Source organism: Labeo rohita, chromosome 23, assembly GCF_022985175.1.
Source record: "Labeo rohita strain BAU-BD-2019 chromosome 23, IGBB_LRoh.1.0, whole genome shotgun sequence".
Lineage (NCBI taxonomy): Eukaryota > Metazoa > Chordata > Actinopteri > Cypriniformes > Cyprinidae > Labeo > Labeo rohita.
The window spans coordinates 15,066,287-15,091,269 of NC_066891.1; the positions used below are offsets into that span (position 1 = coordinate 15,066,287).

General features: G+C 36.5%; 1 protein-coding gene across 6 annotated transcripts in view; it reads right to left on the reverse strand.

Moving 5' to 3' along the window:
* fmnl3 (formin-like 3) overlaps positions 1-24,983 on the reverse strand; it is a 53,732-nt gene that overhangs the window by 26,648 nt on the left and 2,101 nt on the right. For all 6 annotated transcript variants that reach the window (XR_007825503.1, XR_007825502.1, XM_051096269.1 and 3 more), the window contains exons 2-4: positions 4,953-5,036; positions 3,976-4,056; positions 1,849-1,925 (exon numbers count right to left, since the gene is read on the reverse strand). Coding sequence is in view for 4 of the 6 variants with exons in the window: in XM_051096269.1 (XP_050952226.1) it covers positions 1,849-1,925; positions 3,976-4,056; positions 4,953-5,036 (242 nt within the window). In the remaining 2 variants the exon portion in view is untranslated. The remainder of the gene's footprint in view (positions 1-1,848; positions 1,926-3,975; positions 4,057-4,952; positions 5,037-24,983) is intronic.

The following is a 24,983-nucleotide window of genomic DNA, read 5'->3' on the forward strand; positions in this document are numbered from 1 at the left end:
TTCACTGTCACATGATCCTTCATAAATCTTTCTTATATGCTGATTGGCTGCTCAAGAAACTTTTTTTAGTATTACTATGATCAATATTTAAAATAGTTTCAGGATTCTTTGATGAATAGAATGATCCAAAGATCAGCATTAATCTGAAATAAAAAGCTTTTGTAACATTACACACTATACCAAAAGCTTGGTGTGTGTTTTTTTTTTTTTTTTTTGGAAAGAAATGATAGAAGTTAATACTTTTATTTAGCTAGGATGCTTTAAATTGATCAAAAGTGATGATAAAGACATTTATAATGTTACAAAAGATTTCTATTTCAGATAAATGCTGTTCTTCTGAACTTTCTATTTATCAAAGAAACCTGAAAAAATTCTACTTAGCTGTTTTCATAATAATAATAATAATAATAATAATAATAATAAACGTTTCTGAGCAGCAAATCTGCTAAAGGATCATGTGACTGAAGTAAGGATGCTAAAAATTATATTTTTATAATTTAATTTATATAATATATTTATATTATATATTTATATTTTAATTATATTTTATAATATATTCAAGTAGAAAACATTTATTTTAAATAGTAGAAATATTTCAAAATTGCACTGTTTTTGCTGTATTTTGGATTAAATCAATGCAGTCTTGGTGAGCAGAAGAGTCTTCTTTAAAAAAATTAAAAATCTTACTCTTTTGACTGGTAGTGTAATTATAATATTATTTTAAATGTTATTATGAATATAATTATTTTTATATAAAGCCGTTTCAATTAGAACACAACTAACAGGATACAATAAACCACTAACAAAAACTAGAATGCAGCCTATTTTACATAACAAATTTAAAAACAACAAACAGCAGCATGCAATTAAATATGTAATAAATGTTGATAAATTGTTTCTATCTGATAAATCAATTTTTCCAATACTACACATTAAAAATGCTGGGTTAAATACAACTCAGCGCTGAATAAAACATGGAGAAACCCATATTTCATTGGGTTTGTCCATATTTCACCCAGCGCTGGGTTGTTTTTAACCCAGTAGCATTTTGGAATTTGCAAAACACCTGAACTATTGAAAAATGTAGTAAAGTTACTAATTACTCCCCATCGCTTATGTGCGCATTCATCCAGTTGGTACGGATGTGCCATATATAGCGTAACAAAGCATGCTTTTCTCTAATGCGGATGTGTGTAAATGGTTTTACAGTTTCACAACAAACAGCTTTTCTGTATTCAATTGTGTGTGTCCTTGAAAACGGAATATAAACAGTGAAAAGATGTTCGTAGTTGTCAGTGCTTCATTGTGTTACAGAATTGTGTGTCAGTGTTTTGTCTGTGTTCATCAATGTGTGTGTGTGTGTGTGTACGTGTCCTTTCACACACTACATTGTTGGATGCTACAGGCTTCCTGGCTTTCCAGCATACACAAGTCAGCTTCCTGAGTTGCTTGAAGCTGCTAAGGGGGTGGTGTGTGAGGGACGAGATGAATAAAAACCATCTGGACGCTGCCGAGGTCTACAGACAGCATTATAAGCGCAGGGAGGCTGGCAGAACAGCCCAACAGCAGGGATTTGTGCACAAGCAAACACTATATCTAGCTTTCTACAACAGGAAGAACAAAGAAAGAGCGATTCTTTAGAGGGGAAAGCCAAACAATACCACAGCTTCCCGTCCATGCCACTAGCAGTGCTATTGTTCCCTGCACTGTATACAGGAGCCTCAGAACGTCACTGCATTAGTTACTGGAGGATCATGGGTGGTTGCAGGGAGGGGTATTTGTAGAGATCAATCCAAGTCGAAGAAATGTAAAAGAAGGATTAAATGAGAGAAGACAGCAATTAGTCACCCTATGTGATTGGTTCGCAGCGATATCTCCAGCTCCCGCAGGACTTTGGTGGATTCCTGAACCCTTCTGCGGAATTTCTGCACACACAGAGACAAACTGATGATTATCGAGAAAAACACGCAACCTCATCAGAACAGTTTAAACATTTTAATAGACACTAACTATTGCTGGGTAAAACAACATTTCTGGTTAAACTATTAGTGCACAAAAGAGGTCAACACTAACGATGTACACAGGAAAAAACTATTTGGTTAAATTATAAGAAAGTAACTGATCCTGATTTTTTGGTTTGTCTGTTTGTTTATTTGTTTTTTGCATGTACACTGCCATGCAAAAGTTTGGGGTTGGTAAGATTCTTCCATAAATAGAAAGCATTTATTTCCATTCATTACACAGCTGATTAAAAGTGTGGGATAAATAAGATTTTTAATGTTTTTTAAAGAAGTTTCTTATGCTCATCAAGACTGCATTTATTTGATCAAAAATACAGAAAAAAAATTGTAGTTTTGTGAACAATTATTGCAACTTAAAAAAAATATTAAATAATGATTTAATATACTTTAAAATATCATTTATTCCTGTGAAGCAAAGCTGAATTTTCCGCATCATTACTCCCTTCTTCAGTGTCACGTGATCCTTCAAAAATCATTCTAATATGCTGATTTATTATCAATGTTGGAAACATTTGTGCTGTTTAATATTTTTTGGGACATGTGATACTTTTTTTTAAGAATCTTTGATAAATAAAAAGATTAAAAGAACAGTTTTTATTCAAAATAGAAATTTTGTGTTACAACATACATTACCATTCAAAAGTTTCTTTTTTTTGGATGTGTTAAATGGATAAAAACTAATAGTAAAGACTTATATTGTTAGAAAAGACTCTATTAAATGCTGTTCTTTTTAACTTTTTATTTATCAAAGAATCCTGAAAAAAAGTATATTAAAACATTAAATATATAAAAATATTAAGCAGCACAACAGTTTCAACACTGATAATAAAGCAGCATATTAGAATGATTTCTGAAGAATCATGTGATACTGAAGACTGGCGTAAAGGCTGTGGAAAATTCAGCGCTGCGTCACAAAAATAAATCATATTTTCAAGTATATTAAAATAGGAAACCAATATTAGAAGTTGCAATAATATTTCACAATATTACTGTTTTTCTGTATTTTTTATCAAATAAATACTGTTTTGATAAGACAGATCCCAAACTTTTAAACAGCAGTGTAGAAATAGAAATCATTAAAATAATCAAGTAAAATTATAAATGTCATTAACTTTGGTTTTGATCAATTTGATGCACCCTTGCTGAATAAAAAAATCTTACTGTTCGCAAACTTAAAAGTAGTGTATTTATTTATTTATTTTATTTTATTTTATTTTATTTTTTCCCCTTTGGGGTATGATTATAGTGCTACTATTTTTGGTGAAGGACAATTTGATTTTTATTAAAGGATTAGTTCACTTCCAGAACAAAAAATTTTGAGATAATGTACCTTATCTTAACTTCAGAATAACTTCAAAATCGTCCTACATCGCTGCAGAAGTACCGACCCAGTGTTTACAAAGTGAACATGCAAAAAAGGTCAAACGCCTTTTACAAAAAAAAGGTAAAACAGCAATGTAGGACGATTTTGAATTTGGAGGAGAAAATGAGATGGGAGTTTTTAGACCTACCCTAACTGTCTTGAACCGAGTGCACAGAGTACGCATATGCATGGCAAAGCTAGACAAGATGAGCATTTGAGGTTGAAGAGTATACACATTTTTATTTTTTTTTTAGAAAATGACCAATCGTTTTTTACTACATAAGATCCTTATTCCTTGACTGGGATTGTTTTGAGGCCCTTGAAGCTGCACTGAAACTGAATTTTGGAAGTTTAAACTTGCGGCCACCATAGAAGTCCACTATATGGAGAAAATTCCTGAAATGTTTTCCTCAAAAAAACATAATTTCTTTACGACTGAAAAGAAAGGCATGAACGTCTTGGCTGACAAGGGGGTGAGTATGTTATCTGTACATTTTTGTTCTGGAAGTTCTTTAACTGCTGTAAGTCATGTTCACATGCAACCAGGTGAAAAACAGACATTAGTTACACAATCTGGCGAAAGATGCTGACCTTGCGTGTGACTCTTGGATCTAAATATCCACGTAGTTTCTGGATGTATGTATGTGGAGGATTCTTCACTTGGAAACGCTCCTAAGACGCAGAAGAGGGGGAGACAGTTACACACAGGCAAAAAACATCTCCAACAAAAGATAAATGCTCTGTTTTAACTAACACATACACATATTCTTCATCATTTCATGTTGTTTGTTTAAACAAAAAAAACCTGACATTATTCTCAAACTATTTTTTTTTGTGTAACCATGAACTCCCTTTTTCAGCAGCTCAGATTTGTCAAGATGCATGACTAGAAATGTATAAATAGTTGCACAAAAACATGCACGAAATGTAACACTTAAAGTCATCATTTACTGCACTGATGGATTTTTTCTGCAAGATCCTTTATTTAACAAGACATGTCAGTTTACTTAAAAACACAGTTTCTGTAAAAGTGAACAATCTGTCATTTACTCACTCTTATGTTATTCCAAACCTGTATAAAAGTACAAACTCAAAAGAAGAAAATATGAAGACTGTACAGGCTGCTACTTTCCATTCATTTATAATGCATGTGGACTATGGCTAAAGTCACCATAAAGTTATGATAAAGTGGTCCATAGGTTGACAGGAAAGCTTCAGACCCCATTCATTGCATGTAAATGGAAAAGAACAACCAGTACAATCCCTAATTTTGTGTTCCACAGAAGAATATTTGTTTAGAACAACATGAAGGTGAGTAAACAATGATAGAATGTTTATTTTCAGGTAAACTGTTTCTTTAAATGAAATGAGTAGATGGTATGATCCTGTGTCTACCTTTTCTTTTCAGTTAAGAATTGAAATCTGATAAAAAATAAGTTAAAAATAACTGTAACAATATATATACATTATAAAATGACATGTCAACACCATTTTTGGAAGTGTGTTCTTCTGACTGCCTCACAGAGACAAGGATGTGACATAATAGTGGGTGATTGTGAAGGATGTACCTGGTCACAAATGAGGTCCCACTTCTTCTCGTTATCGTACTGCCGGAGGAGACGTGCTTTATCCGGGGGCAGGTTCATAGAGTTCTGAAAAACAAGAGAACGCTTTCGCATCAGCACACACAGGAAGTCATGTATTCCTCCACCAAGGCAACGACCTTGCTGAGACGCCTCTGTGCTCTTTCTCTTGGGTTACAGCGGTTTCTTGTCTGACATGAGAAACCTTGCACAACCTTATGTCCTGTGCTGACTTATATCCTGTTTGAAATCATATTTCTCTTCAGACATCAAAAAAAAAAACTTTTTTTCTAAATTCTCCATTTTAAACTAGATTTTTACATTTTCTGAAAGAAACTGCCTTTGCAAAACTCACTGCCACAATTGTGGGTGATGGCTGGTGTGTTGCTGCTATGCAGTTGCCAAGGTATTCTGAGTGGTTTGCAGTGTTTATGTGTTTACTAGGGTGTTGCTAGAAAGCAAACTGCATTAGCTGAAGAATGACTTATGCGTTAAAGCTTACGAAAACACTATTACATAAACACTGACACTTCCACATAAGCATGATTTTGTGCATTGCACACAATATGCTGCAGGAGCACAAGAGAAGCTGACTTGCTAGTTAGTTGCAAGTCATCATGTTTAGAACAACCTCCATAAATAATAACACTCTTGATTAAATGGCACAGACAACTAAATCACTTTCAATTAATTTAATGAATAAAAATATGAATTTCTTTAAATTAAAAAAAAAACTGTACTGACCCCAAACCTTTAAATAGTAGTGTAAATGTGAGATATATATGCTCACGATTCCCATGTCAACCAGTGTGATGACAATAATAATGCTATTGTTCAAATGATAAATAAACCATTGTTCTTCCTGCGACTTCTTATAATAGACAGGGCACTGCACTGTAACCAAACTACTCTCTGATATCAAGTCACGTTTGCACTACAAACAGATCAGTGTGTGATTTGTCTTCTAAATGTCTTTAATAGTGGAACACACACTGAGTCAGGTGTGGGGTGTGAGCTGACAACCGTCTCCAACAAACACTGCATCTGTCTTTTTAACCTGAGACTCTGTGCTGTGATTCCAGATAGCGAGCAGCAGATTCCCCCAGTACATTACAGACCTCTCAATGGGTTTCCCCTTTGAAGATGGAAGAGGTGTTTGTTCTGAAGATACCAATCACACCCATCTCAACACCCACCCAAGCATCTATCACCTATGTCCTTGCACTCCATGTTAGAGTGATTCATCTACCCCAAAAGCCAACAGCTTCACAGTCTACTGCCAAGGCAACATATAATCTCAGTGACATTACATAACCACTCCATTATAAACAAAACATTTTTCCAGTGGTACTGACCCCATGATTTGTGGAAAGTGAATACTGTATGTGCTGAAAGAATGCATTTTATTTTATTTCCACTGTAAAGTGATTAAACCTTTCCAAAAGCTCAAATGAATCATATTCAGTGAAATGTCTGGGAAAGGCTTGTAAATGCCATGTGTATCATGGCAATTTCTCTTACAGTTTGGCAGCATTTGAAGGATTCATCAGACTGGTAACCTGTGTGATTCATAAAAAGAATCAGGTTGCAAGTGCTTTTTAAACTTTGAATCAACTCAACCAATTCCTTCACAAAACGATTCTTATTTAAAACACTCAAAAGTCTAGACGCAAAGACAGCTGCTGGTTAAATCCATGTAAGAGCAGTGGAAAAAAATACTTGTTTTACAAAACAATTAGATGCCTTTCTATTAAATCATAATTTAAGCTTAATTGTGTCTTTTTTAATCTCATCATCAGTACCGTAAATCACAGTGTGTTGATATACAACAATATCTCACGTCTACAAGTGTGATAATGCATTAATACAACAGTTCAATGGCACAAGTGTGCAAGTACATAAGAAACAACAATGGAGTGTCTTTAAAAACCCACTTTTGTGCAAACTACTTCCTTCCCCCATGGATTCGAATCTCAGTTTGACAGTTTAACAGCTGAGCCCAAGCCTCAGTTACTAATTCAAAAACGTCACTTTAGAACTAGTTATAAAGTAACATTAATTTGCTTCATTAAAAGCTTACTATATTATGTACAGTATTATGAAAGAGAGATGGACTGAGCGAGTGTGATTACGTGCTTCTGATAACATTCATTCCTTAGCTCAATCTCATATTCACAATAAAACATTAGTTTGAATATCCGCTGAGGAAAGCGATATCTTTGTCGTACTATGCTTTCATCTGTTAAGGGTGTTTTCCCATTTGTTGGCTGCGTCTTACAAGGTGTTGTTGAAAGTAAAAATAACTTCCTTGTTTACAACCCTCCGTCAGTCCCTTTCAATATAAAAGTCTGCTGACTCACGCATAAAAACATCCTCTTGTCGCCATCTAATTGCGGAACAATGTAACTAATCACCATCACAAACACACATACATTTCCCAATTGTAAATACTATTATTAAATACTAAGATACTTTTTATATTTAATAAACAACAACAACAGCCATCATAAAAGTTGCTAGGTAATTCAGACAAACATAGAAAGGTAGCGCTCTGATATACAAGATTAAATTTACATAAAATATAACATGATGAGATTTTGCCCTTAGCCACTAGTTTGCTCTGGAACAAATAATAAATTAATGAGACCAAAGACTGCCCCTTAGATTTACCCAAAATGAATTACATCAGAGCCAACAGTTAATTCCAGAAATTCTGGTCGAGGTAAGGCTGCTCTCGGCGGGTTCGTGAGCACCGAATGGCTGCTGACAACCTGGAGCTCACTTTTCCGGAAACAACGAAGCAAATTTTCTAACAGACGTTATCTTTATTAACAAACTGCATATTTAAAAACAAATCAAGTAGCTTACAATCATGCCTGTGGATTTGGGCGTCCAACGAAGTGATACAAACTGTGAAGCAGTTGGAGTTCTGTTATCACTAGAATATCACCCTCCTCTCAGCCTATCAGATTCAAGGACCAGAGAGAACTGTTGTACAAACTGAATTAAAGTTTAGAAAAATTTGTTTATAATCAAAGTCCACAGCTGTACATTTACTCATATATAGCAAAGTTTGTAGTTTATAAATCCGGTGTGTGTTTCTCAGACAGTCCAGCTTTCAGCATTTAACACAACAGCAGGCAGACTCAACTGACCATGTAGTAAATTTGTTTTGTTTAAAACCACATTCGCCTGGAAGACATCCCAATTATGATGACTAGGGTTTGTAATGTCTAAAAAAGCTAACAACATTTAAACAAAAATGACAATGTGTAAAAAGAGGCCCTGGAGAATGTTATTTGGCTCTGCCTGTGAAGATCTCAAGCCTTACCATTCCCTCCCACAATTCCCCTTCCAATGTTTTTTTTCCCCCCCAGTTGTGACCGACATTGTGCATTCCAGATGTCCGCAGTTTCAGAAGGAATGTGTCCTGTTTATAACAGTAATGAATTTGGCTATAAATTATCCTACTTCATCTTTTCTATCACCCTGTTTTCCCTCCATTCCCTTCTTTTCAACTGAGCTTATAGATTCAACAGTGGAAGTTCTCTCTCTATTCTCTCTCCAACTCAAATGTCAAGGATGGAGCAGTCGCCTCCTACACTTGTTAGCATGCAGCATTTAATAAATGACGTAAACGGCAGCTCTTTGTGATGAGCTCACTGCTTCCGAACATTTCACACAACAAACCTAATCCATTGTTTCTGAGGAAGAAAAGTAGCATAAGCCTACAAAAATACCATCATCCATGCTGAAGAAATATGAAAGCATCCAGTCTCTGGGAAAATGTCAGCTGTATTGCATTTTTATGTCAACAGCAAAAGAGCCAATAGATCAAATCTGAAAGAAATATATTCTCATTATTCATTTTTTCCCCTAGACAGCAAAGAGATTCTGAGAATTTCTTATGAGAAACATGAAAATTAAAGAAGACTTGTCAACAAAGTCTTACATTTGCCAATACATCAAAGTTTCAATCCACATTCATTTTAGAGCTCTATTCTACTGTATGTCAACAGTTGTCTAATTAGTTTTCTCATGAGCAATTTTAGGAGAAACATCTGACACGAAGTTGATACTTAAAGAGCTCTGGTCTCCTGAGCAACCTGTGAGCAATAAAACTGTCTTCTGGGAAGCTTCAAAATAGGAGTCAGAGGTTGGATCTGACCATATGTCTGCTGCCAGGATGGCCTAGTGACCATTTGTTGGTCTGATATGTAATTAGGGCACTTAGAGCACAGTGAGGTTCCAGTTCTCCTTTCACATGGTGATCCAGGATCTGGTGCCACATCACTGATAACAGCGGCTGCAAAGAGCTCAGATGAGCCCTTATCTGATCTACAGTAGCTCTCTGAGATTTAGGCTTCTTTGTTTTTGGTTTCAGAAATGAGCGTGTAAGCAAATAAGCTTAAGATTCACTTTTCTGATTCAGCTGTGCAGTATTTACCCTAGGGGGTTTTCTTAGGGTAAATACTAAGAGCTTCCTGCACAGATATTATTAGCTAAACCTCTGGAGTAACACCACCACAATCAGCTGAAACCTAAGTACAAAAAATGAGCACAAAAACATCTTTAAATCAAAGGGGGAATAGTCAATGCTAAAACTCATTGAAGTACAATCAAAGAGAACACTAGGAAGATTTGGATATTTATGGAGAAAAACTAGCCTGTCCACTCCAGGCCACACTAAAAACAGCAGTCTAAAATAACAAAACACTGAATTCAGTCCTAACCACTGAGATGGCACACTGTCCAATGGGATGAATGCACTTTGTCTATTCCTGGAAAGGAAGAACTCATCTCATTTTGGCATATAAAGTCCCGCACATTCAGTATGAAACGTCAGCAAACATTATACAATATAAAAAGGTGGTCACGTCCAAAAACATGAATGCGAAACACCAAACAAAACAAAATAAAGCAGATATCTCCCCTAAGGACCTTCCTGGCTACTCTGCTATAGCAAAAGGTTTAGCTAACTGCCCATTCCTGATCTAATTTTGCAAATCTGATTAGACTTTTCCTACAAAAGTCCGGTTTTATTGGCATGATGATTTTAGAAACAGGCCCACATCTTATATCCGAGATGAAAATATCTTCATTTTTCAGTGTCTGAAAATAAAACGTAAAATCAACTCCCTAAAGCTCTTCACTTCCAAAATAGAGTGACGCTACCCACCACAGGGACAAAAAGAGCTTCTGTTTGATCCCAGTATAGTTTGTGAAAGAGTGACTGTGCAGATACAACAAAGAACCATTCCCTTTTTCTGGCATGTTGAGCTGTTGGCAAATGATCATGTTGAACAATAGACTGTTGGTGACTACAACCACCCAAAATTTGAGGAACTGACTTACTATCTCACACTAAAATAAAAATGACTTAAGTGCAGTATTTTAGTTTCTAGGAACATGTATTTTTACATGTATGGCAATTCAGGAAAAACTATTCTCTAATAAGACAAAATTAATTAATAAAAAGAGGAAGAGAAGCTTGGGAAGGGAAAGGCATGTGATGAGATGAACCATGTGAATTACTGACAATGAAAGTGAGTAAAGACTGTACTGCAAATTACAGGGGGAATTGGGAAAATTGCCTATAGAAATTGAGACATTTGGCTGGAGAGGGAGTGGGACAGGCAGAAGGGCTAGAAAGATGTGTCTTAAGAGAACAGTAGCTTGATTTGTTGTTGGGTATCAGATTTCCGTGAATGAAGAGAAGTTAAGAGCTCAAGAGACAGAGAAGAGAAGCGGAGAACGAACCCCAGTCACGCACAGGCCTCCTCACAAAACATCACACGTGATGGAGAGCACAGACAGGAAGACATCATACAGTCAAAGAAAAGAAACCCAATCTGTGCTTTCTCATGTAGAAGAGTGGTCTCCTGTTTATGACGTGTACGCAGCCAGAAATACTAATGTATACTCTTTAAAGATAACATGAAACATCATTTGCATCATTTGATGGAAATCTGCACTTTTTCTGAGTAAAACGATTATTTAAGAGGACTCTTAGCCTTCAGCTTGAGTTTGGTTGACAGGCGATCTGACCAATAATAATGCAGAATCTGTCATTTTGTCCAACAAACAAACCAGACAGGAGAGTAGATTAACATCGGTGGACTTAAATTTGAAAAATAGTGTGTATTTATGTCTGTCCACGGTTGAAAAAAGATAGTCATTAATGTTCCCTCATGTTTATGTCGTGCTGTAAAAGATGAAGAGATGATTGGTTTACGTGCCGCTTGAACTGAGGCACTACAGCGATACAGAGTGTATTTGTATTGGTATTTATTGCTTGAATTTCTTAAAAAATTACAATATTTGAAAGCAGAGACTTTGATTATATCAAAAGTAACATGGTCTGTCTTGTTTGTCAGCATGTTGTCAGTTTCCTCTTTGCTCTGTCATTTATTATTCACTGCGTGAGAACATGAAGTGTAGTGTGAGAGCAGCATTGTTTGTTAGACATAGCAACAGTAACTAAGGAGGGCGGGTTTTTGTAAAGGGTCAAAACCGGTTTTCTGAGCACAGACACGAAGCAGCACCTCTCACACTGCACACGAGTACTCTTTCGTGTCTTATTAACACAAAATAATGCTGAATTGTCTGTTTTAACAAGTTTTAGCAATGTGCGGTATACCAGTACTGGAAAATATGTATTTTATTTCAAATGGTTTGATACTATCATTTTGATCAATTCTGTATTTTATGACTTGTAGGTGGCAATGCTTCCCAAATTGCTGCGAAACGGGTAAACGTGACAACAGAACAACGCAATGGATTATCAAACAGATGAAACTCCATCAACGCGCTCAAAACTAGTAAATAAAGACAACAGTAGAAGTAAAATATGCCATTATTTTGCAAACAAAACAGATGATAAATGTGAATGAACTGACTTTACTGCACCTGTATGCAAGCTGTGCTATAAATCATGTGTTGCCACATGAGCCAACACATCAAATCTTGCCAAGCATTTGTCACTTGCTCATCCTGATCTTTAACGTGAATTTAGAGATCAACAGGTGAGTGCATCATTCATCATTCATAAATGCAGGTTTCATAAATTTTTATTTACAATTGACCAACGCACATAACTTACCTAAGACGAAAGGTCAAATGTGCGTGTGTGACACGCTAGAACCAGTTTAGCTTTGGTCACATAATATTTGCACTTGCATTTCAAACAATCAAATATTAACTGAATTTAAACAAAGCAAGAGGTTCGCTATATTAATTTTAGTATCAGTAATATGAAGGTAATGTTTCTGCCGTGCCACCGCCCGCTAATATGAAGCAGCTGAGAGAGCGACATTTATATTTAATGCTGTTTCTTTGGATATCTGAGTCTGAAATCTGAAAACAATCGGAGAGAGAGAGAGATAACGTGATTTTTAATATTTTGACTGTTTACAGTAAAGCAACCTTTGTTCAAATTCATTAGCCAAGCTGACCTAACAGTATTACGGCACTTATTAATCTAGGTCAATAATTAAGTTATAAATGATAAATGAACTACATTACTTACTAAACTGTTTTCAGTTCACTTATCTTTTAAGACTGGTTATATGGTATCGATTTAGTATCGATACTGAGGTATTACATTCTGGTATCGTACTTAAGTCAAAATTATGGTATGGAGCCATGCCAAGTATTCATGTAAACACAATCAGTACATTGCATCTGTGCATTCAGTTTTAAAGGGACAGCAGCCTAATTTAGTTGCAGTTGTCTGTGGCATTGATGTTAATCAAGCAACAACATAAAGACAGAAAAATCTTTTCTTGACTGAATCACTTCAGTAGCCCTAATAAAGATTAATCTAAATGTATTTATATAAATAAATATGTCTGCTTGAAAGAATGAAGAATGTGGTAAACAAGTTGTTATAATGAATGCATAATTAGCCTTTTTAACCACTGGTATTTTATTGAAAAGAAGACCATGAGCTTGTTTCTTTATGAGAAGTGGTTTGATTTGACTTTAATATAAAGGCATGCTGCATGTCACAGCAGTTAAATCTGTGTTTATCTTGATAAAACCTTAATAAGTTTGGAAATTTTAGATAAATGCTTAATAAATGCACTACACTATAAATAAACCTATTAGATTTTAGTTAAATCTACTGTAGATTTAGTCATCTAAAATCTTATGAAATTTAGTCGACTAATACTAGACTAAAACAATTCAGATGATTAAAACTAAATGACATTTTAGTCAAAAGACTATGACTAAGACTAAATCTAAATTTGCTGTCAAAATGAACACTGTTCTGAAGTGAATCGATGTGTTTGTGTAGGTATAAACTGTATAAACTGTCATCTCTATAGCTTCCACCAACTGTCATATGTGCATTCATGAAAGAGTGCCGTCCCAGTGAATGACGTAGGACATTGGCTTCACTTTCTATAATGGATGGACACACTCTATTTTACTTCAAAATCTTGACCACCATTCACTGCAATTACAAAGCTTGGAAGAGCCAGGAATTTTTTCAATATAACTCAGACTGTATTTGTCTAAAAGAAGAAAGTCATATACACCTAGGATGGCTCGAGGGTGAGTAATTTTCATCTTTGGGTGAACTTTAGGGTCATTTTTTATTTTATGTTGACTTTACGAAACAGATAAAAGCCAATACTCATGGGTGAAAATCACAAAGCAGCATCAAAAAGGCTCTTCTTCCCTATTCTGATGTGGTCAAATATTAGCCTTCACCAGGGGTACAGCTATGGCATGTTTAAAAGAGGGCCACACACTTTCACAGCCTTATTTGGCTGGTTTTCCGTCCGCTCTGAGAGGGCAGTGGGAGTTCATGTGAGCAAAAATTCTTAGCTGCATTTATAAACACAAACAATGCAAATATGTACTTCGCCCATGTACAGCTCCAAGCGTCCGCTCCCATGCCTGAGACTAGACTATGGGAGACATCCAACATAAACTCCTCCTAAGCTGACTTAAATCTACAAGCTTAATGTAATTTAAACCCTAAAGCCAATAAGAGTGGTTTACAAACTGATCTAAACGGCTCTTTGACTACTAAGTCAACAGGTAGAGTCTCCTCCCTGACTCCATTTTCAACTGTTTCAATAGCAGCCTACTGTAGTACAGGAAGAACGGGGGGAAAGTCTGGGAGCTCGTATTCTTTCAATGGATCTAGCACATGTCAGCATAGTCGACTAGACCGGAGCGGAGCGCCAGACACACACCGTCTCCCCATCTGACCGTCTCCCCCTTTCAGCTACTGAGCTTTACCTAATAGGTCCCAAGGCGCCGAGCGTCAACGTAGGACCTGAGGAATGCACACCAACCCTGCCAGATATAGTGGACTGTAAGTTTGAATGGGAAACAATAGCTCTTACTGAACGTCACACTGGCCTGCTGAAGCTTTTTTCCTCTCATCCTTCCAGATGTTTTTGCCACTTTTGAGGAAAATGTGTTGAACCCTGTACGGTCAATATATTAAGACAGTAAAATATTAAAACGTTCCAACCATTTTCCCTTACTAAAAAAAGCCCTGCTTCACTGCATTAAACACAAGGAATTTGAATATTACATGAAGCCTGGTCAAGACAATAAAATACTTGTTTTCTCCATTCTTCACACAAAAAAAGTTTTACTCTATATATCTATATTTTGCACCTTTTCTCAACCATATCTTCTTGTACAACCTGAAAACCAAAACTTACTGAGTGAGACCCATTTCTGCTGTACAGGCCAAAGTCATCTGGATAGAGCTCAAAATAAACCTCTGAGAAACTAATTCAATAAGTCATGACACTTTTCACCCCCAAGGATGTGACCAAAACCTGCACACTTCCCTCACTGCTGATCTAAGGTCTGTTGAGATGTTGATCTTATGAAATGTCAAGGAAAGGTCTCTGAATATATTATGAGAGGGACAGAGAGAGAAAAAAACCCCTAAAACTAAGACAAACTTAATTTTAACAATCCCAGGGACATCCCACCCAGGCCCTAAACCCACCTAGGGACCCCAAGTATAAAAAAAAAAAAGATTTTCTCAGTAACACTTACTAATGACAACATAATTCTATTATACTTTTAAGATCATTACTGTAACCTGTTTAGATAATATAATATAATATAATAATTAGTCCTGTCAAATCAATCAAAGTGCAAGTAATCACATCCAAAATAAAAATATGTGTTTTTATATATGTGTGTACTGAATATATATATATATGTATTTGTATATGTATATACACATATATATGTAACCCATTTAGATAATCATTTTAAAATAATATTAATAATCTAAATAAACATATTATATCATTGTAATAAATGTTTTTTATTATATGTGTTAAATATGTGTTTTTAATTTAATAATATAACAAAATATTCTTTCAATTATTGTAAATATTCTATATAATTACCTTCTATAATATTGGACAGGTCATTACTAAACAACATTCAGATATGAATTTTTGGATGCGATCAATTGTGAATAATCAAATTAACAGCACTAAATATAATGTAATATAATTGCATAATAAAATAATTTTATAAATTATTCTAAAATTATATACACATACATTTTTTTATACAAATTTTATATATATAAAATATATAAAATGCTGTGTTTTATATATTTATCTTTGGACCCCTCAAAGGACATGCATGGACCACCTATTTAAAAAACCCAGGCCCTTTGACAAATGACTAACGGATTCTTATTAAAGAAAATGACCTTAAGCAATGACATCACTATCACATGTAAATGACATGGTATTGGGTTTATGGGTAAATTTCCCTGTTTACATAACCACATCAACACAAACGCTTGTAGCTACTGTTCCTCTTATTCTTTGAAACAGTGTACAGTACAAGAAAGAAGCACAGGAACCTCAGTTGGGAAGGGTATCACAAGGCCAGGGGGATTTCTTACTTTAAATTTTGTTCAAAAGCAAGTTTACTCTAACCAAAAGATTGCTGGGAACGAAAGTGGAGATCTACAGGAGGTCAGGGCTGTTCTCAGGCAAGTCTCCTGGCAATGAGCAAGACAAACTGGAGTGTGAGAAAATGCTGTCCTCCATTCACTGCGCTGACACCTAATCTCCCAAACCTAACCAGTAACCTGAACCAGGCAATCACAACAAAGCAAATCCACAAAACACAAATGTCCCATCCACCACAACACAGAAAGAGGCTGAGGTCGAGGTACTAGAGAACTGCTACGCCATCCCCCACCAAATGTTTACATAAGAAACACAAACAATCCCCATTCCAAGCCATTCAGGATCTAGGCTAAATATAATATATAAAACATAATAAAATAATATAAAAATAATAAATAAACTACTAATATTGATTATAATTAATTCAAATTTTATCATTATTTAAAACTAATAAAATCAATTAATCAATAAATAATTTACACAAGAAAATGATTATATCTAATTATCATATCACCAAATTTCACTGTAGATTCTTTGTTTAAATGCCCAAGCACACACCACTGTAATCAGCTGTGATAAGAGAATTAACTCACTTTTTGAAAGTAAAACTAGTAATACAAATTCAGCTCTTCAGAACTGAAAACACCTAAAATGTTCTGCATATGAAACTTCCCACTCAAATTCCTCAACAACACAGAGGGTTAATTGGTAAACACAGACACTTTAAAGTCCCATAACATCATGTTGATGGGGCCATTAACACTTCGATGGTCTACACCTGTGGCATGCCTCTCACATACTAGTGCACTACGCTCTTCTCCACCAAGAGATTCCCTGGTGCTCTCAGTAACTCAACATGATGTCAGCCACAAATCATCAGTCGGGTCAAAGACACAAAAACATTTCCCTTTAAAATAGTTCAGAAGCTCACAAGGACAGCCTGACCATTCTTATCTTCTAACCACAAAAATGCTGTGAAAACGTTCACTTCCAGTTTTGGTTTAAGCATTCTGTGTGAAAGTGGGTTTTCATTTAAGACATACTGTCTTCAATGATGTGGTTTTTTGGAAGTGTTTCCTGTCACGAGGCTGTGATTTCAGGAACTACTGAAGATCATGATGAGGCTTCCAGATGTGACGGCGCAGATTCCCTTTCTACTTTCTGTGATAGGATCTGCGGCACATTAAGTACTTAAATGCTCTCCAAAATTCGTGATCAAACACATCTCAGTTATTAAATATGAGAGGGATTAATTCTAACCATGTGAATCAGATCTAGAGTCATGAAGTGAGAACTGAGCTTGCATGGTACTATAAATATAAACATTGTACAAATATCATTTATAGTGAATCAGAGGTTCTGGCTGACACTTTGAAAGAGGATGTCCTGTTTGTGTCTTCAGTCGGCCACACAGGAGATGGAAAGGAACAGGGTCATAACGGATATACAGAGCACAACAGGAATGAGAGCACAGGAGACAGCTTCGTTTTGACATCCAAACATTTGTACTCTTGTACACATATGTTAGCAAACTTTGGGATAGTTCACCCAAAAATAAAAAGTCTGTCATTAATTACTCACTTTCATGTTGTTTCAAACCCATTAGACCTTCGTTCAACTTCGGGAACACAAATTAAGATATTTTTGATGAAATCCGAGAGCTTTTTTGACTTCACATAGACAGCAACTCAACTACCATGTTCAAGGCACAAAAAGGTAGTAAGGATATTGTTAAAATAGTCCATGTGACATCAGTGGCTCAGTTGTAATTTTATGAAGCTACAACAATACTTTCTGTGCACAAAGAAAAAAACTTGTCCAGTGTCCCGAGTTCAAACCCCGCCTCGTGGACCTATCTCGATCCCACGCCCCCTCTCTCTTTCCCACTCACTTCTTGTCTCATCTCCACTGTCCTGTCAAAGAAAAATGGAAAAAGGCCCAAAAAAACCCACAGATCATTTTGAAAATGCCTACTTTGTGTGAAAGCAGAAACATGCTGTTTTCATGCATGTCTCATGCAAATGAGCTGCTGCTCCCCACCCCCTTTTCCAGAATAGGGCTGTGCCTTTACAGCTTGTACATCCGATACTCTGACAAAAAAAACATCTTTTTGGTTTTAATTATCATGTCTATCGTGCTGAAATCATGCATTTTAAAGCCATATCAGTTTAAATTACTGATATAGGTTTTGCTGAGCGCACACATCCAAAGCATGCGCACAGAAAGCGGCTGTCACGCGGCATGTTAGCACTAAACTAAACGAACTAAATTCTTTCATGTCTGATTGCGCTTAACCTGTCAAATTCACAAAGGTTTGTGTTAAAAACACACATGAGCTACAAAAACAGTCGGTTATGTCTGTGAAGGTAAACAGCTGCGAAAGAATCGCATGTTTATATTAGATCTGTGTGGCACCAGCGTAATATACAGTAAATAAATCAATAAATCCACTGCTCTGGTCTCTTTTGAGGCTGGGACTCTAAATAGTGTTCTGTGCTCGTCTGTGCAGGCAAAGACAGAAGACTTAGCATGCTTTGCTCAAACTTTTCCCATGGCGTTAGAACTAGTAAAACGTTGTTGGAAACAAAATGACGGTGCTGTGGTAAATGCAAATTAAGGGGTGGTAATATTATAATAAGATCCCCTTCCTACTTCATGGGGGGAGCGAAATCTGAGTGGCTTGTTTTTTCACAAGCTCGCAGAGAAAGGCTTACCAAAAAAAAAAAAAAAAAATTACTGGGTTGTACTTTTTCCACATATTCTGGGTCGGTAGATGCACCAGGGACCCAATTCTAGCACTTAAATACTGAAAAAAGTAGCATTTTCATGATCACCTTTAAAGGAGAAGTTCACTTCCAGAACAAAAATTTACAGATAATGTACTCACCCCCCCTTGTCATCCAAGATGTTCATGTCTTTTTTTCTTCAGTCGTAAAGAAATTATGTGTTTTGAGTTAAACATTTCAGGATTTTTCTCCATATAATGGACGGATATGGTGCCCCGATTTTGAACTTCCAAAATGCAGTTTCAACGCGGCTTCAAATGATCCCAAATGTGGTTGTAAACGATCCCAGCCGAGCAAGAAGGGTCTTATCTAGCGAAACAATAGGGTATGTCGAAAAACTCCAATCGTATTTTCTCGCTCAACTTCAAAAATCATTTCAAAATCATTGTACATCACTGCAGAAGTACGGACCCAGTCTATGCAAAGTGAACATACAAAAAAGATCGAACACTCTCAACAAAAAAGGTAAAACAGTGATATAAGGCGATTTTGAAGTTGAGGGAGAACATGAGATGGGAGTTTTTCGACATACCCTAACTGTCATGAACTGGAAAAAAAAAACTGTTCAGGCAGAGTGAGACAAGACGAGCGTTTGACATTAAAAAGTATATAAATTGTATTATTTTAATGAAAATAATCGATCGTTTCGCTAGATAAGACCCTTCTTCCTCGGCTGGGATCATTTACAACCGCATTTGGGATTGTTTGAAGCCGCATTTAAACTGCATTTTGTAAGTTCAAAATCAGGGCACTATATCAGTCCATTATATGGAGAAAAATCCTGAAATGTTTCCCTCAAAAAACATAATTTCTTTATGGCTGAAGAAAGAAAGACATGAACATCTTGGATGACAAGGGGTGAGTACACTATCTTTCAATTTTTGTTCTGGAAGTAAACTTCTCCTTTAATATGCAGCAATAGTGGATCTATCCATGAAAACGTCATAGAGGCTCCAAATGTTGCCAGCACGGATTAACGGAACTTGCTTAGCAAAATCCTGAAGAAAGTTAAATACACACAATGTCTAGCTAAAAAAGGCCCAAGGGCCACCGCCTGTGTCATAATGGTGTGGTGAGTAAACTCACCCTGAGATAATAATAATGGTGAGTTCGAGTACAGAGTCACCACCCACTCAGTCCTGCCAACCCTAAAATACATGGAACAACGGGAGTAGGCTTTTTTTGAACGTGAGCCTGAGAAAAGGAGCTGAAAATGAGAATGTTCTGGTCTTAGTGGTGTGATATTGACGAAAACGAGACGTGTGCAGAAATTGCAATTATCTGCAAGTACAAACTCTTGCAGCAGTTCCTGCAAGCTCTATATAGTAAAAGAAACTAGCACAAAGGGCTCAGGGGGGAGAGGCCCTCGCTCTAAAACAACACACACTCACAGAGCCTCCTTTGTGCTGGAGAGGAAACCACTGCTCAGAATGGACCCTCAACACAGCTGCAAGAGAGCAGCCTGACCCCCACACACACACCTACAGCCAAATATAACCATGCAAATGTAAAATTGCATATATTGTTCAATATATTGCAAAGCAGCTACATTACAAAAATTTATGCTTTTGACATGTTTTCAAGTAGGAAAACGTTGACTTCATATAGTAGATTTGAGTTTGAAGTCTACGACTTCACGCATTGCATAATTAGGCTGGAAAGGTCATGGGCAGTTAGTTCTTCACCTGTGTACTTCAGTTTAAAAAGGTAGTGTAGGGCGAAAAAATACCAACTCATTTTCTCCTCCAACTTCGTTGTTTTACCTTTTTTGTAAAGGGCATTTGACTTTCTTTGCATGTTTACTTTGTAAACACTGGGTCGGTACTTCGGCCTACGTCACACATGACCTTTCCAACGTTACTACGTAAAGCATAAAGTCGTGGATGCAGAGCTGGTGCTAGACAAGCAATTGTGGTTAAAAAAAATGTAATTTCTTTTTATAAAATGATCAGTCGTTTTGCTAGATAAGTCCTTTATTCCTCGGCTGGGATCATGTAGAGCCCTTTGAAGCTGCATTGAAACTGCTATTTAAATATCAACAAATTCCCAATGAACAACTATAAAGAATGAGTTGCACCGGATAAGTTCATCTCACAAAACAAAAACCTGTCAGACTTGAATGCATGTGATTCTGCATACACGCATCTGAGTCTGTGTGTTTTTGTGTATGACAAGGATGCCTACAGAGAGGAGCCTCAGACATCCCATCTCAAACATTGTGACGGGGCCATTGGAGAGACAGATGTACACTCCCACAGCATGACTCTGAGCCTCAACAAACAATCAATGGCCGATTCCTCCCCACCTGCAGGCTTTTTAGAAGCGCTCGGGCCCGAAAGCATGCTGACCAGACACACAGAGTGGCTAAACGAAGCACGGGCCAAACTAATGAAAATGATTTAGGTTTAATGTCCCATAAACAGGGGCCACAGCTTGACTCCATTAGTTCCACTTGAGTGACATCTATCAAATACTGTGACATGACAGACAGCATAGTGTCAGGGGTCACGCTGACAAGAAATGGGGCTGGAAGGGTCACAGTGTTGCCTCTTCCTGTGTGGCAAAGCTTGCACTTAAACACTCGCGCACACCATAAAGCTCTTTGAATCGCAAAAAGTAGTTTGCTACGATAACCAAGACTGCAAATCTCTTTTAGTGTCTACTTCAAAGTAGCGGACTTTGAAACAGGCCTACAGTATGACATTCTGTTAAAAGTGTTGGTAAAGTCATTACAACGGAGCATAGTGGCAGACAGCCAGTTCAAAGGGAATTTTCCCTCTCTAAAGTTCTCCCGTGGCTTTAACCGAGAGCAGACCGCAGGAATCCACCGCGGTGCAGTCGAGCGGGAGCACTTTGAAAAAGGATATTGCACACACATCTACTCCTGCTCCATTGCTGCACCTCTGGAAAAAAAAAATTACACCTCCTGTCTCTTTAACAAAACAGAGGCCCATATGGAGAAGTTTAGCTAGGAAGCCAGACTCCAACTTCAGTTTCAGGGAACGAGCGAGGCGTAAGAGTGTTCCATTACCATAGAATATTCCATATGGATTCCACCTACATTGTTTAAGGTTGCACTACAGAGGTTAAAATGGACTGAAACCCATTATAGAGGAGTACGCCTACAACAATAATTAATTTTATTAACTTCCAGGTCAAATTTAAAGGGATAGTTCACACAAAAATGAAAATTCTGTCATTAATTACTCACCCTTATGTTGTTCCAAACCTGTAAGACTTTTGTTCATCTTTGGAACACAAATTAAGATATTTTTGATGAAATCCAAGAGCGTTCTGACTCTGCATAGACAGCAATACAACTGATATGTTCAAGGCCTACAAAGGTAGTAAGGATATCATTAAAATAGTCCATATGACATTAGTGGTTCAACCTTAATTTTATCACACATGGAACATGGGGGTTGCATTGCTGGTTATACAAGGTCAGAAAGCTTTCGGATTTATATAAAAATATTTAATTTGTGACAGAATTTTTAACTTTAAAGGTTTACGTTGTTCCCCTTGCATGTTTACGTCATGTCATTAAAAGAAAACAAACAAAAAAAATATTAAATTCACAAGTAACTTGTGAAATTTGTCAATTTTAGATTTCGTAAGTTCCATAGTGCAGATTAAAGTTAACCAGTGCTGTTATTGTTAGCTAAAACTAAAATTGTTGGTAACTGAAATAAAGCTGAAATAAAATAAATATTAGATCAAAAACTTAAACTTAAAAAAGTTAAAATGAAAATTTGAAATGCAAATAACAAATAAATGTTTAAGTACTAAAATCACTAAAAAGAAAAAAATACAATTAAAATAGAAATATTTTAAAAACTAGTAAAAATGACTAAAGCCAATAGCGAAATTACTAAAACTTGAAAACTGAACATATAAATTTTGTGATTGACTGATGTATTTTGGATTGAAAAAGAGCATTTAACGAGAAAAATATATCAACCAAGTTAACAAATTACAGATTTTAAACTAATTGGATTGTGAAAAGCCAGAATGGAGTCAGATGGTTGCAGGATGAGAGTTGATGTCAGCCAACAAGTGGTGGAGCCTACATTGTGATGAAGACTATGTACACAAACATTTTTATTTGGAAAATGAATCATGCACAATAAGACCAGGTACAGATTAAGAAAGTAAACAGAGCTCGTGTTGACTTTAACACACCCACTTAAGCTTCTAAAAAAACTTTTTAAAGGTATAGCTGATCCCAAAAAAATTCTGTCATCACTTACTTACCCTGAAGTATGTAAATGATGACGGAATTTTCATTTTACATTGTGAACTATCCTTTAAGTCTTCCTGAAATCTGATATAATCTTGCTGCTTTGAATAAGAAAATCATAATCCTCAGAGAGAAGACCGCGTGACCAATGCGATAGTCTAGATTGAGACCAAGAAAGCCAGTAGCCAAACTCTCCAGGCACCGCTGGAGAAACAGGCCGCAGCCAGCTCCACAATGCAATTTCCTTTCGCAAACGAGGGAAAAATGTCAGGCAGCTGTTTCCAGCCGCAGAGAGCTGAGATGAAGCGGCGCTAGACAAAGGAAAAGAGCAAAACGATGCATGAGGCACATGCGCTCGGTTAGGCCTGAACCGAGCGTTTTATTAGCGGGCCGCATGAAGTTGTCTGATGTAACCCAGGGGCCTCATCCCCCTGATCCATCTCCACGCACAGCCCGCCCTTCTGTGTGCTAAGCTTCTGTTAAAACCATCACTGCACGACTATTACTGCGCTGGCACGGCCTACACCTATGACATCATTATGCGCTACCCGTCTGAGAGCGTGTGTCTGAGGGAGGGGAGATGGTACGAGCAGACACAACCTCACACTGAGCTAAAAGTGCACCGCAAGCAGTAGCACACAGGAAATCAATAGCGGAAGTGAGGGAAGAAGAGTTACGTCACTGACTATATGATGTATTCTGTTATAAATACATGTAAAAGAGAGGCTGTGACTGTCAGAATATCATTTTTTCATTTTTTTGTTCAGGCTGCATTGATACCTCTATGAAGGAAGAAACATTTTCAACCTTTGTGACTCTAATCAGTACCATAGTGTAAAGTCGAAACCCTCTTTTCCTGAGTGGTTAGCTCTCTACCAGACAATCACTTTGATGTTCCTTTATCTGTCGAGCGGGACAGACAGAGCCCAGCACATGCTGTCGTCCGATAACAGCACTGAAACAAACGCTACTCAAAATGTTATGCTTTCCCACAAAGTAAAAGCAGGGAGCGGAAATCTGGCTGAACTTAAAGAAGACTGCCGACAAGGCTCTAAAACTGACCTCGGAACCACCCTGGGATGGTCAGTCTTTCCATCTTTGGTCCAGTAGGGGGATGAGGTCATTTTGTTGCTAAACTAGAACTCTTTAATCAAAATAAATCTAAAATTCTAAATACATTTTTTAGGGGAATATAGGCAATGCCCTAGAAACCACCCAGAACACCTGACTAGCAACAGGCTAGTCTTTAAAGGCAGTTTCCTTAATATTTTGATTTTTGCATCCTCAGATTCCAGATTTTGTCGTTTGTTGTTGTATCTCGGCCAAAAATTGTCCAAATATTGAAAGGGCTTTTAGATATACCAAAACAGAACATATTAAAAACATACAAGCAAGCCCATCCCAGATGAGAAATAGCAACACAAACGTAATGCATTACTTTCCATAAAAAGTAACAAAGCGATGCACTCAGTTACTTTTTTAGAGAGTAACTAAATATTGTAAAGCATTACTTTTAAAAGTAACTTTCCCCAACACTGTTAACACATCTATTTCCCCAACACATCTATTAATCTTTTTCTAAACCACAAACGCAAATCAACAGTTGGCTAACAACTGTGCTGGCGGTAACGCATTACAAGTACGTAACGCATGTTACGTAGTCAGATTACTATTTTGCAAGTAGCTAGTAAAGCAACGCATTGCTTTTCAGTTTACAAGAAAATGTCTGAGTTACTTTTTCAAAAAAAGTAACAGATTGTTTTCCCATTTATGCACTGACACCTTAATTATATATAAATATAATATTATAAATAACCTTAAGACTTATTAATTTCACTTTTGGTGTAAAAGGGTCTTTACAGTTGCCAAAAATATAACTTTTAGGTTTTCTGTTACTAAAAATTAATAAGCAAGCCCAGCCCAGATGACAAAAAAGTAACGCAAAAGTAACGTAATGCATTACTTTTCACAAAAAGTAACTAAGTAACGCAATTAGTTACTATTTATGAAGTAACACAACACTGTAATGCTTTACTTTTAAAAGTAACTTTATTATATTTATTATTTATGT